This window comes from Chlamydotis macqueenii, chromosome 4 (genome assembly GCF_036417535.1).
Source record: "Chlamydotis macqueenii isolate bChlMac1 chromosome 4, bChlMac1.mat, whole genome shotgun sequence".
In the NCBI taxonomy this organism is placed as follows: Eukaryota; Metazoa; Chordata; class Aves; order Otidiformes; family Otididae; genus Chlamydotis; species Chlamydotis macqueenii.
Window position 1 is genome coordinate 19737947 of NC_141559.1, and position 11292 is coordinate 19749238.

The 11292-nt window shown below is 45.8% G+C and overlaps 1 protein-coding gene across 4 annotated transcripts in view; it reads right to left on the reverse strand.

The window, feature by feature from the left end:
- PRKG2 (protein kinase cGMP-dependent 2) overlaps window positions 1–3495 on the reverse strand; it is a 30467-nt gene extending 26972 nt beyond the window's left edge. For 2 of the 4 annotated variants that reach the window (XM_086746641.1, XM_086746638.1), the window contains exons 1-2: window positions 3407–3495; window positions 2984–3340 (exon numbers count right to left, since the gene is read on the reverse strand). In XM_086746641.1, the coding sequence (XP_086602767.1) occupies window positions 2984–3340; window positions 3407–3495 (446 nt within the window). Of the gene's footprint in view, window positions 1–2983 lie in introns of all 4 variants that reach the window. The other 2 variants (XM_086746640.1, XM_086746637.1) reach the window with 2 other exon arrangements.
- Between the last annotated feature and the right edge of the window lie 7797 nt (window positions 3496–11292).

Below are 11292 nucleotides of genomic sequence, written 5' to 3' on the forward strand. Positions count from 1 at the left end.
TTGGATGAGGCTCTGAGCAACCTGATCTAATTGAAGATATCCCTGCTTCTTGCAGGGGAGTTGGACTAGATGACCTTTAAAGGTCCCTTCCAACCCTAACTATTCTGTGATTCTATGAATGTGCAAGTATTGAAGAGAAGAAAACAAAAGTACAAACAGAATCATAGAAAAGCTGGAAATGGTGGGAAAAGAGAGGAGGATGGTGTGCTCTTACTGCCAATGCAGTACATACTTAAGCACTCAGTTGTTTCTGAAGCAGTAAATATCAGAATAAATTTAGGAATTGTGTGTTTTAAATAGTTATGAATCTATGGGAGCCTTAGCAGTAACAATGACAAGCTCTGAACTAGACTGTAAGATGAAAGGAGGCAAAAGGAAGAGAACTGCTCCTTTATCCTGTTACGTTACACTAAATCTTTTAGAAACACAAAAAACCGGATGGCATACAACAAAAAAAAGAAAATATTTTTAGAAGTGCTGAGCCACTGAATCAAGAAGGAAAATTTCTAGCTCTGTTTTCATTACATGATCAGCATTACATCTAGATTGCTTAAGCTGCAATACTTGCTTTTGTTCTGAATGGCAAAGTCTGTGCTGCACTGTCGTAGTTCAGCCCCGATCGGACCAGACTATGCAGTCTCTCTCTCACTCCCCCCACCTTCCGAGAGAACAGGGAGAGAAAATATAAGGAAAAACGGCTCGAGGTTTGAGATAAGGACAGGGAGAAATCCTTAAAGTTACCGTCACGGGCAAAACAGACTCGACTTGGGGAAAACTATTCATTTATTACTACAAACAGCAGGATAATGAGACAGAGAACAAGATAACCTCCCCCCACCTCTCCCTCTTCCCAAGCTTAACATTATCTCTACCACCTTCCCCTCCCGAGCGGCACAGGGGGGAAGAGGGAATGGGGGTTACAATCAGTTCATCATAAGTTGTTTCACACCGCTGCTTCATGGTCGGGGGAAGAACTCCTCACATTCCTCCCCTGCTCCATCGTGGGGTCCCTCCCACGGGCCACAGTCCTTCGTGGAACTGCTCCGGCGTGGGTCATCTCTTCCACGGGTGCAGTCCCTCTAGAACAGCTGTCCCAGCGGGCCCTCCACGGGCCACAGCTGCCTTCAGGCATCCACTTCCCCCGGTACGGGGTCCTTCACGGGCTCCAAGTGGATCTCTGCTCCTCCGTGGACCTCCATGGGCTGCAGGGGAACAACCTGCTCCACCATGGTCGTCACCACAGGCTGCAGGGGAATCTTGGCCAGGAGCCGCATTACTCCTCCCCCTCCTTCTGAACTGACCTTGGCGTCTGCAGCCGTTCCTCACAACAGGCTGGTAGATGTCTCTCAGGATCTTTTTTTTTTTTACATCTTATTCATTTCTCATCTCCTCTCCACTTCTTGCAGCCGGGCTGGACCGAGTCGGGCCCAGTCGGCTGCCTGGCGAGAGGCCAGAGGGTGAGGCCTGCAAGGCCCATGAGGCCTGCGCCTCCCCCTCTGCGCCTCTGCCCCCTCTCAGCTTCTTCACATCTTCTCTTCTCTCTTTTTTTTTTCTGTTTTCCCCTTCTTAAATACGTTATCGCAGAGGCGTTATCACGGAACATTCTGCTACCAATTGTCTCGGCCTTGGCCAGCAGCAGGTCCGCCCTAGGCCCAGCCGAGTCCACTGAACAAAGGGGAGCGACTTCTAGCAGTTTCCTACAGAAGCTACCACCTTAGGCCCCCCCTCACGAGCAAAACCACGACATGCCCTTAGCTGATCAACCGGCTTTTCTCTTTGCTTCGCTCCTCAGTGCTGTTACAATTCCGTCTCTGAAAGCACCCTAGAAAAATACCTGGTGGACTGCAGTACAAGGATCATGGCAAGGAAAAGACAGGTAATTACAAATAGAACACTCTTAAACAATTATTTAAATTTCCCAGATACTTGTGATAAAACATTAATACAGTTCCCTTACACTGGAAAAACATTGCTAGCCATAGATTTCAGCTCCTTATGGTGACTCAGGCAGCCTTTCTGGTTCACAACACAGCCTCTAATGTGCAATGCTGGACATGATGGATGAGAAATTAAGTCTGGTAATGCTCAGATCTACTACAGTATAGACTCAAACACACCATGAATTCTTAACAGAATAATAAAGCTCCCCACAAATCTGAGGCACTTAAGATGCTGGCTGAAGTCCAGATAGATTCTGACTACCAACATATTAAAACAGAGGTTATGTCTACACTGCAAGGTAAAAGAGGGTCTAAGGTATGTTTAAGGATATAAGTCCGATACCTCTGTCCACAAGGTCAGCTGTGACCATGGATATTTCTGGCTCTCACAGAGGCTAGAAGTATAACTGCATTCAAAGAGGAGCAAGTAAAATTACATTCCTACACCATGACTGTCAGAAGCTGGAGAGCAGGAGGAAGCTGCTAAGAGGATAATCACACCATACAAAACATTTCATTATATTTTGCACCATACTTACTTAAAACTGGGCTGCCAAACTTTGCACACAGCTCAGAATCAACATCCATACTGCATCTGGGAGAGCTGAGCTGCAGCCACCTGCTCCCTCCCTAGCCACCTATTCTTATAAGAATAAGAATCTGAACCCACGTGAAGGCATCCAGCTTTCTGCTCATCAGTGCTCCAGGGCAGAGCTTAAGCTGCAAGCCCTAGGCAAACCTAAACCTGAGAGGCAGCTTAGGCTCTACTTAGCTGGCAGTAAAGATAAATCCCCCAGACCGTAAGAGTCTCCTCAACTAAAACACAGAGGCTACCCACCACTCTTCATCTGAAGCCTGTGGGATACAGATGATACTTGATTAAAGTTACACACAAACTCAACTAGCATTTAACTATCACAGTGACAAAGCCTATATAAAAAGATGGATGCTTCAATCCTGGTTTATCATGAAGAGAGGATATCATTGTGACAAAAGTAATATCCTTGTAACACAAGCATATAATCCCCCTGAAATGCACTCACCTGGAATCCTTTCGGACTCTTGCTTTTTCAAAGGAAAACGTAGCTTGCCTGTTCAAATCATATAGCTGTGTTGTTGGCTCTGCAGATACACCTTCCTTGGCTCCTCTCCTCCTATCAGCAGAGACTTGAATCCTTGAAGCCACTTTAAATGGAGAAGGCTGAAGAGAGTGCTCTCCTTGAGTGGTAACAACATCCTGCAGCTTGTTCAACTGTATACACTTGCTCTGTAGTTCCTTGGTGAGTTCTGATATGACCTTAGTCTGCACAGCAAGTTGTTCCTGAAGCTCAGCAACACGACTTTGACTCTCTTGCAACTCTTGATCTTTTATCTTCAGCTCCTTTTCCAGTTCAAGCACCCTACTGCAAAGAACCTCAGCCTGCCCATTGATCACACTGATGCCTAGACCTGGGTCCTTCAAAAACTTATGGTTACCAGCACAGCCAATAGAGAGATTTGCTACATGTCTATCTGGCCGCCTCAGATGCTTGGGTTTCACTGATCCATTCCCCATTTCGTCCAGAGACCTAGGTGAGAAAGTAAATTTGCGGTTTTATTTCATTCCCCAACAAGAAGAAAAAAAAAGTTATGGAATGGTAAGTAATGAATTTAGTATTTAACTGGCAGCTGAATTTGAGATACACAACTATAGTAAATGTAGTCGATTGCTTTCATCTTTTCTAGTCCTGAAAGTCAGAGGAGTAAAGGACAAAGAGAAGAGGTAGGTAGGTTAGTGGATACAAAGCAAAAGATCTGATGGCTACCACTTATTTTTTTGTGAGTTGAAGAGATGTGTAAGCTCCTGTCAGCCTAAAGAAGACAAAACAAACAGCAGGAAGGAGAAAAGCTCACACTTTACTGCTGAAGCAAGAAAACTGTTAAAAGCAAAAAAAAAAGTTGGGTCACTTCACTCCAAAAGTTTGACCAACCTTGCTGTCTTTTGCTGATACCAAAGTCAGGGCAGCACAGAGTGAGACCAAATTTACTACCAAGAGCAGGCAGCTGGCACTGTTTCTGCAGCTCTCAATCATTTTAAACTGGCTCACATTTGTTAGGGTAAGAGCAGCTATTGCTGTCAAGGAACAATTACCCCTTTGCATGGTCTACTCATGAAAAGTGACCAGGAAAAAAAAAAAAAAGAGCTTGGACTTCTGTCAGAACACATATGCTCCAAACACTTGTTGCCTTCAGTAGATTTGCAGTGACCCACCTTCTTCCCTGGACACCATCTTTGGCATATTTTATTTTATCATTTTAAGAGGAGCAAGGAAGAAGTACCTGCTGTTTAGGTCAGACTGTACTACCTGCACAAGTTGAGGGGGGAGAAAACTAATATGTTGCTTTTGGGAGTCACGTGTTCAACAATCATTAACCCATCGTGCCCCAGAACTAATCCTGGGGAGCAATGCCTGCCTATAAATCCCATCTGTGGGTCACAACAGTGCCAGGTTACAGTCTGGTTTAGTTCAAGCCTAAGGAGACCTCCACCAGGAGAGAAGGAATGAGCTTAGGGCTGTATTGTCCGGGCCCTAGCACCATACAGAGCTTCTCCCAAAACCCCTGCTCAGGTTCTTGACAAATCGCGGTCAATTGTATCCTACTATTGCAGAAGACAACAGCACAGGAAATACCTGCCTAAGATGAAACAGAAGCTCAGCATGCAACCATATTTAAAAATAACACAACAACAACCAACCTAAACAAAATGCTACAATAGAGAGTAAAAATGGAGATTACAGGAAATATGTCATCACGCACAACACGGTGGCAGCCTCTGCTACTAAATGCAGTGGCAGTCACCCCATTTAAAAAAAAAAAAAAAAAAGGATATCACAGATATTTTAAAATAACCTTTACAAAAGGGTAGGGTGAGTGCCCCAGGATTCAGAAAAACCTACTATTTAGATTGCATCCAGAAACAGAACAGGTTTACTGTATAAAGAGATGATGATTAAAGTTCATAATATTACAACTGCACTAGAGTGAAAACGTTAGGAACTTCTCTCTTCCCACGGCATACGTGGAATTAATCATCGGCACACAGTGGAACAAGCAGTGGGATCTGCCAGACCCCCATTTCCACATGGTGCCCTTTACTGGCTATTGGTACAGGAAACTCACGGCCAAGTACATCCCGGGAACTGAGAAAAGGCCAACAGGTAATTCCGCATCGCGGTACTTAATTCTAACAGAAAACTTAAAACCTTACGCCTCCAAGGTCTGACCAACCTTCACCCACAAGTAACGAGACAAAAGGTAAAAGCAGAGCACGCTCGGTGTTTATTTACTACAGGGCACCCCACATGCTCTTCCGAGGGGTCTGCCGCTGCCAGCGATGCCGCCAGCCACCCGGCAGAGGATGCGCAGGGCTGCGCGCCTCAGAAACCGCCTCCACCCCCGGGCGAGCACCCCTGCCCAAACCTGCGCCCCGCCGGAGGCCGGCCTCACCCCGCCAAGGCCGCAGCTCCTCCGGGCTCCCCGGCCCGCTGCCGGCCGCCCCAGCCCCCCCGCACGTCCCCCGCCCGGCGCCTCACCTGCTCGCTCGGCTGCGGCCGGGGCCGCGGGACAGGACGGGGCTGCGGGGGCGGCAGGGACGGACGAAGCTCCCGCGCCCGCTGCGGAGCCGGGGCGGGCGGAAACGCCGCTGCCGGTCACGGGCGGCCGGGAGGTGCGGAAGGAGCGGGAGGGGGAGCGGCCGCGGCGGGGCCCGCCCGCCCCTCCCGCCGCCGTGCGGGGGCTGCCTCCCGCTCAGGGAGAAGCAGGGGCTTGCGGGGCGTGGGGAGCCGCCGGTGCGGTGTACTGGCGGGGCTGGGAGGCGGATGCCCCGTCCCGCGCGGGGTGGGGCAGGAGCCGCAGGGACGAGCCGGGTTCCTCAGCCCATTCCGCTTCGCAGAGAGGTAAATGCAGGGACCGACTCGGGCCATGCTGACCAGTGTTTGTCGTGCTTGCTTCCCCTGCCCGTTGGAGAGGTCCTGGCGCGGCTGTCGGGCACACAGCTGAGCTGCAGCAGAGATCCGGCACCCTTGTTCTCAGAAGCTGACACCCAGGCACCACTGCTCAGCTCTCCTGTAAGGCACCTTCTCACGTCCCAGGATCTGTCCTCACTCAAGGTGGAGCACCACGACTCGTCCCAGAATGGAGTGCTGCCTCTGGGTTCAGCATTGACTCTTGGTGCAGGTTTCAGCTGTTTTTAAAACAGCTGTCTTCACATCAAGGACTGTAGACCCAAACAGCTTGCCAAACCATGAGTGAAAGGATTTTACAACAGCCGAGGAGCTGCATGCACAACTCTCCTACTGATGCTGTCAAGCAGACTTGGTCTAACCCCAACCTGTAGCCTCTAGGACACTGGCTTCCCAATTTTCTTCTCTACATTTACCCTCTTCTTTTGAGACTGTCTTTACATTCACCCCAAATTCTTTCTTGTCCCACTCACAAAATTGCTGATCAAAAATGCCAGCACTGGAGGAGAAATACCAAAGGCAGTCTCTGAAGTCTTTGCTGGTATCCCTCCTATGTGCAATTCCTGGCAGCCCCACTAGCAAAAAAATCTCTACAAATGCATATCTGTGAAATACTCCAGGCAACTCCATCACATGCACCAATGTCAGTTGCTTACATATAAATCCTCCTCTGGCTTCAACAGACCTCAGTCCTCAGCATGGCTTCCACAGTCACTACCTGCAGCTGGGTTGAAGCAGCTCGCATAAACCCTAGCAGGACCAGCCTGGGAAGGGCTGCGCACTATTTTACTTACAATGGAGTTCTCAATTACAAAGACAAAAATCATAAATAAATGTTGGCCACGTACATTTTACTTGACTGCTCAATACCTCAAAACAAAAATGTTACAGTGATCAGGGAGGTGTGATGAGAAAACATGTCCTAGTAACCACTTATGCTCTGAAAGTGAGCTGCTCTGGGAAGCAGCAATTCAGCTGGATTCCCTGAGGCATGAGGCAGTTTGCCAGCACTCTCTTTTCCTGTTGCAAAGGTCCATAAGAAATGTAGTCAGGAGTCTGGAGACTGCTCCCTAATTATGGTACACCAGGGCTGTATAGGGTCTTGCTCTTTGTTGATAAAGAGAAAAAGATAATGGGCACCTCCAGCTCACCTACCAGGAGCCTTCAGAAATTATTTTCTCACCAGCAGCCCAATAATTGGAAAGTTTACAGCTATAGTTGATATATCCTCTCATTTAAATTCCTGGATAATAGGCACTACAACTGAGCTATTGCTGGTGCAGGTTTAAGGACAAGTTCCATTTCCACTGAAATCAAATGGTAAATTTTCATTTAACTTGTCAGGGATTTTTTGGTACTGTTTATGGCATGTAAGTTACATTGTTAGAAAACTTCCATTTTAAAAAACCCACTGGAAATACTACTGCAGATTCCAAAAGCAGTCTGAAACTTAAAAGACATGAACAGTTCACACATTAAAGATGTTACCAGCTAAGATTTTTGGTAAGGAAAACCTGGGTAACAAAGAGCAACTAAAAGGGTAAAACTGAGAATTTGTAGAGAAAACAACCAATGATGTAATACTCAGCACTCTGTCTCTACTTTCATTTCAAATGCACAAAGACAGTCCTGCACTAAGATTTTAAAAGTGAGTTGCAAAAATTGAGCTTTTAATAAATTGAGACCTATGTCAGGTGTCAGCTGCAGTGACAGCCTCACAGCAATTCTGAACACACTTCTGCATGTGCTGCAGCTGGGGTGTTGGGCACAGGCACATGGATTTCACAGCGTCACGTGGTTCCAACATCATGGCAAAACTGACCCGAGGCAAAACATACTGAGGGCAGGACTGTGAAAGAAACAGTCTTGGGGCTGTGTCGGGACAGGAGGTAGGGATGTCTACTGTTTGCACAGCATATAAGCTTTTGTAGGAATCTGACCAGGAACACACTTGTGTACAGCTACTACACACTTCATTATCGTAGATCATTAGGGCTGGAAGGGACATTTAAAGGTCATCTAGTCCAACACAACTGCAAGGAGCAGGCATATCATCAACTAGATCAGGTTGCTCAGAGCCTCATCCAACCTGGCCGTGAATGTTTCCAAGGATGGGCCATCTATCACCTCTCTGCCAACCTGTTCCAGTGCTTCACCGCCCTCACGGTAAAAAAAATGTTCCTGATGTCTATTCTGAATCTACCTCCTTCTAGTTTAAAACCATTACCCCTCATCCTATCACAAGAGGCCCTGCTAAAAAGTTTCTCCCCATCTTTCCTGTAGGCCCCCTTTAGTTATTGGAAGACCGCTATAAGGTCTCCCCAGAGCCTCCTCTTCTCCAGGCTGAACAGCCCCAACTCTCTCAGCCTGTCCTCACAGGAGAGGTGCTTCAGCCCTCTGGTCATCTTCATGGCCTCCTCTGGACTTGCTCCAACAAGTCTGATGTTGGGGGCTCCAGAGCTGGATGAAGTGCTCCAGAGCTGGATGAAGTACTCCAGGTGGGGTCTCACCAGAGCAGATTAGAGAGGCAGAATCACCTCCCTCGACCTGCTGGCCACGCTTCTTTTGATGCAGCCCAGGATGTGGTTAACTTTCTGAGCTGTAAGCGCACATTGCCAGCTCATGTTGAGCTTCTTGTCAACAAGCACACCTGAATCCTCCTCCTCCTCAGGGCTGCTCTCAATCAATTCTCTTCATTCTCCCAGTCCCTACTTTTGCCTTTTGCAACTTAAGCGATGTGGCTAGAGCCCTTGCTGGTGAAGACTGAGGCAAAAAAGTAATGAGTACCTCAGCCTTCTCCATGTCCCAGGTAACCAGGTCTCCTGTTTCCTTCTGGAGAGGGCCCATACTCTCCCTGGTCTTCCTTTTATCCCCGACATACCTAAAGAAGCTTTTCTTGTTGTCCTTGACTCATTATCAGCAGACTCAGTCAAGATAAAGGCCCTTCTATGCTTGTTGCTGCACAGGCGTAGAATAAACAACAGTTCCTATTTTAAGAGTTTGCAGTTTACAATAAACAAGGTGATTTCTGTGCCCCTTTCACCCTCCTGGTTCACCTTCCCTTAACGGCCTTTCTCTTGCTGTTCCCTAGCACATCGGACTATGTTAGACTATAGTCTTTTGATTTATGCATTACTTCGTCAGCTGTAGAAGCCAGGAATCAGTTATCTCAGAGCAACTTTGTTAAAGCTGTTTACTAATATTTCCATCTAATATTGTAAAGAGCTTTCTACCAGCTTGAGAACCTATAAGGTAAAAAGATATTAGGAAGACAAAGATAGGGAGTGGTTCATAGAACTAATCTGGTAAAGGAATACTTCAGAGATCATAGAACCAATAATGCTCCCAAAGTCCCAAGCTGCCCTATTCTAAAAATTCCTTAGATATATTACAGAGACTTTTATTTTCTCAGAACTTGTTTCAGGTTACCAATAGGTCTTGGTTATGGTTAGGGATGCTTTGGTCAATCTAGACTAGAATTTCATTTTACACCAGTTAGTTTAAAAACTTGGAAAACTTGCTACTTGTTTTGGTTTTGTTGTGGGTTGTTTTGTGTTATGTTTTTTTTTTTTTCCGCTTTGAGCAGGTTAGTATGAGTGCATTACAGTCCGTCCAGGATTTGTGGTTAGATGCTGTACGGTGGCATGATCTGCTTGTAGGTGACTCACCTCCACTGAAAGTCACCAAGGAACACACAGCTTTCTATGCCAGGACAGGTGGAAACTGATGAAAAAGCTGGAGCTAGAAGTCATCACTCCACGCTGTTGTGTTCAGCAGTCATAATAAGGTTCTGCGCCAGCATGAAGCTGCAGAAACAGAACAGGGCCCTTTACAGATAATGTTAGTGGAAGCTGGTTTACCAGTAGGTGGGCCCTTTCAGAAAAACTATAACTGCATTTACAGCTCAAAGATATTTTCACGGAGAATGAAGAAAGAAGGTTTTGCTTAACAGAGGGATTTCTTCCTCTTCTATACAGGAATGTCAAACAACCTCACAAATTTAATCTTTTGTTGTTAATCCTTTCCATTAGTATTGCTGTCTCTTAACAAGAAAGAGATGAGACATTTATTGCCATGAAGTACTGAGGAGCAGGAACTTGAAAAGATGGGACTTCAGATTGTGGTTTGCTGCTGCAGAGTTCATGTTTTGAAGCAGAACAAAATTGACAGGAATCAGATAGGTAGAGATTACAAAATAACAATGCTTCTGCTTCTTTTATGCTTTAGGAAATACTTCTGTATTCAAAGAATTTTGCTTTTCATTTTCTGACTAGCCAGTTGAATCAGTAGTCTAGAAGATGCACTTCTACCTGAAACATGACACACTCTCACTTGCCCACTGTAACCCCAAACAAAACACTCTTTCTGGGATTGGTTCTCACAGCTGCATAGGCAAGCTGATCATCCAGCTGGGATCAGGAGGGTTGGGATAGTCCATGGTGCTCCTGCTCTGGGCAAGTTCTAGGTTCCTGTTCAGCGTTTATCGTCAACAGGGACACTGAACTAAAAATTCTCCTGCGGTGCTATGGAGAGATGACATTTTCTATGTTTTTAATGTCCTTCAAGAGGCAAAAATTATCAGTTTCTATTCCTGGCCAGACTTTCAAAATTGAAATTTCAATACTGAAAACATTTTAATGAGTTTTATGACACTTCAAAACTGTATTGTATTTGGCACTGGAAATAAAAATGAAGATAAGATTAATATTATGGAAGAAATATTGTCTTGATTACTTCAACCAGGTCAAGATATGACCCAGCACTTACAGTTTAAGTCAAAGCTTCCCCAGGTGGTTATATCATGCTAATGTTTTTCAGTTATAGGCACATTATAAATTTTAATCAAACTACTACACCAGAAACTCTTTAACATGGAACCAGTTATAACTCTCTGTGCCATTTCTCCTATACCAACGCTGAAGATACATCTCTGTGACAATAAAATTGTAGCCTGTCTAAATGCACCATGTGACCTTAACAATAGCAATCTAATTAAAGTGCTACAGGAATATGTTCAAGGCAACTATTTAGCTATTAGTTTTGTAATGTGGGACATCATTACTCATGACCATTGGCTGTGGCAGAGAACATATCTTGATTCTACTGAACCCTCCAAGCAAAATCAGATTGACATCACATAGCAAGTCACACTGAGGTATGTATAGAGACAACCAGCTACTTGATTTCTGAGTTCTGTGACCATGGTTATGAGGTTTCCTAGGGTCTGAATCAGTGAGATAGTTCAGGCTATACATAATTTTAAGCACAAGAACTGCCTCGTTGAGGCACCAAATAGGAACACAGCTAGGAACCACACCACCACTAGCAAAGAAGCTATTTGCTCCACA